Source organism: Garra rufa, chromosome 9 (assembly GCF_049309525.1).
Source record: "Garra rufa chromosome 9, GarRuf1.0, whole genome shotgun sequence".
NCBI classification, from domain to species: Eukaryota; Metazoa; Chordata; class Actinopteri; order Cypriniformes; family Cyprinidae; genus Garra; species Garra rufa.
Window position 1 is genome coordinate 38,939,934 of NC_133369.1, and position 2,777 is coordinate 38,942,710.

General features: G+C 34.2%; 1 protein-coding gene across 1 annotated transcript in view; it reads right to left on the reverse strand.

Moving 5' to 3' along the window:
* Positions 1-1,500, reverse strand: part of hacl1 (2-hydroxyacyl-CoA lyase 1) — a 32,967-nt gene extending 31,467 nt beyond the window's left edge. Inside the window, exon 1 of the mRNA XM_073846846.1 lies at positions 1,372-1,500. Within this exon, the coding sequence (XP_073702947.1) occupies positions 1,372-1,422 (51 nt within the window). The 5' untranslated portion in view covers positions 1,423-1,500. The remainder of the gene's footprint in view (positions 1-1,371) is intronic.
* Positions 1,501-2,777: the final 1,277 nt, after the last annotated feature.

Here is a 2,777-nt window from a genome sequence, read left to right on the forward strand (position 1 = left end):
ATAAAACAGGACAAATTATGCCTATAATTTCAAAGTGAAGGCTTATACTAGACCCTCGACTTGTGCTGTTTTATTTTTTTCGTGGACAACCAACCAATCACAGTCTTCAAAAGACTGTGTCATAGCTAGCAACGGGGTCAACCCCGCCTCCACACTAAGATAAAAGTTTTTGTCTTTTCTTCGCTCAGAGTTGCTCTTAGATTGGTCCTGAATCACTCTTAAACTAAAACTCCTATGTAGGAATGTTTAAGCTAAATTAGGAGCTTTCTGAGAGGATTCTTAGAAGGTTTAAGAATACGAGCCCAGATCTCATCATCATCCAGTCTGTCTGGAATGACATGAAGAAACAGAACAAACTGAGACAGACTAAATCCAGAAGAACTGTAGCAACGTCTCCAAGATGCAAAGCTACCTGAAAAACTAGTGCACCTGCTTTAAACAACCAAAGGACAGTCACACCAAATGCTGATTTAATAGTTAAGAGAAGATAAAGAAAATCTATGACATTATTTTTAAGTTTCCTCATTTTACAGCATTTTTTTTTACACAAGTACCTAAAACTAAAACAGTAGTCTAGCTTTGCGGGTAGGTTTCTTGAAACATTTTAAAGATGTTGCCACAGTTATAAACATATATATGTTTAAATATATTTTTATTTGCCACACTGTTAATGTTGCATTTAACATATTTGATAAGAAATGAACAGCAAAACATTAAGGTTCTGAAAGTGCTGTAATTGTTTGTGTGATCTCTTTGCTTATAGAAGTTTGTAAACAGACCCAAAATCATCACTGCTGCATAGTTGCATTTTCGGTTGCCAAATATGTTAATGTAATAAATGATGATTTCCATTTCTTGCGCTGTGGCATTTCTACACAATGTCTCTTTGCACTAATATTTTTTATGAATATGGGCCCAGATCTCTGTGTGAAGAACTGGCTGTTGTCATACTCCTTGTGCAAACAAAAAGCTCACTGGATTATTACAATTAATGGCAAAAGGAATGTTTGGAAATGTAAACTGATATTTTCTACTGGCAACAGATAGAAATAACTGACTTAAAACCATTTTAGCTGCTTTAATAAGTTTGGCCACCACTGTATACATTTTTGAATTACATTGTTTGTCAGCTCAGGTGAACTTTGACACACTGTCCAAGTTCAATAGTAACGTTACAACAGGCGATATGCTAATTTTACGTCGTACATTGCAAAGAATGTAATAACAAGACTGTAAATACACGTTTATTCTTGACTAAGTGCTAGAACACTTAAAAAAATGTTTTTGATAGATACTCCATTTGCAAGACTATTTTAAAATATGCAGGAGAAACTTTGACAACCCAGAAAAAAACGAAAACACAACACAGACCTGAGATTTGAGCGCCTCAGCGATTAGCTGAGCTCCAGTCACTTCAGCCATAATCACCGTCAGTTATTTCACTCAGATACACATATAAAACAAACTGCTCATCTGTCCTGCTGCTCTTCTTCTGTGGTTTGTGTTTGTGTGTAGTCAAAATAAGATGAAAGCTCATGTCTCCACCTACTGGATACACTGGATGTGCTGTAGAGCATCACGTTATAATTTTGTCGCATGCGGTCTCTCATTCATTCATTCATTCATGCATCAATTTACAGTTGAGGTCAAAAGTTTACATACACCTTGCAGAATCTGCAAAATGTTAATTATTTTACCAAAATAAGAGGGATAATACAAAACGCATGTTATTTTTTATTTAGTAGGCTACTGACCTGAATAAAATATTTCACAAAATGTTTGTTTTGTTTTGTTTTTTGTTTAGTGATAGTTGTTCATGAGTCCCTTGTTTTATCCTGAACAGTTAAACTGCCTGCTGTTCTTCAGAGAAATCCTTCAGATCCCACAAATTCTTTGGTTTTTCAGCATTTTTGTGTATTTGAACCCTTTCCAACAATGACTGTATGATTTTCAGATCCATCTTTTCACACTGAGGACAACTGAGGGACTTGTATGCAACTATTAGAGGGTTCAAACGCTCACTGATGCTTTAGAAGGAAAAACCATGAATTAGGAGCCAGGGGTGTAAACTTTTGAATAGACTGAAGATCTGTACATTTTTATTTTTCTTACATTTTCATTTTTTCCATTTAGTACAGCCCTTCAGAAACGAAAGAGTATACTTACATGTTTCCTAGAAGATAAAATAAGTTAAATTGATCCTGATCTTCAAATTCGAAAAGTTTTTACCCCTCGGCTCTTAATGCATCATCTTTTCTTCTGAAGCATCAGTGAGCAAAAAAAAAAAAAAAAACAACAGTATTGAGAATCAAGTGTATGTAAACTTTTGAACAGGGTCATTTTTATATGTAAACAGTTTCATCTATAATCTTTTTATGAGTAGATGCCATATACAGTTATATTTCTTCTGTTTAGTGTCTCTTCATTGACATCTACTTTGATATCTAGCTTTCTTTCAAATTTCGCTCATTTCCCCTGTCAATTTATTGATAACGTGCTGGTCAAACAAGTATAATTTCTTCCTGAGAGTGTTAATAACCATGGATATAGTCTTTCTAGATGTAGTGTTTCATTACTCATATTTTAACCTAACTTCTTTTAATATTCATACAGAAATTTAATCAAGATATTTTTTCAATAGCTTATTTTAGGACCTTAAAATAAGAAACCCACTGTAGTCACAAGCTTTCTGAATAACGTCTGCTTCTCTGACTGGTTTCTTTTTGTTAGCAGAACAGAAAAGAGCATAAATCTCATTTTCATTCCAGTGTTTCCAT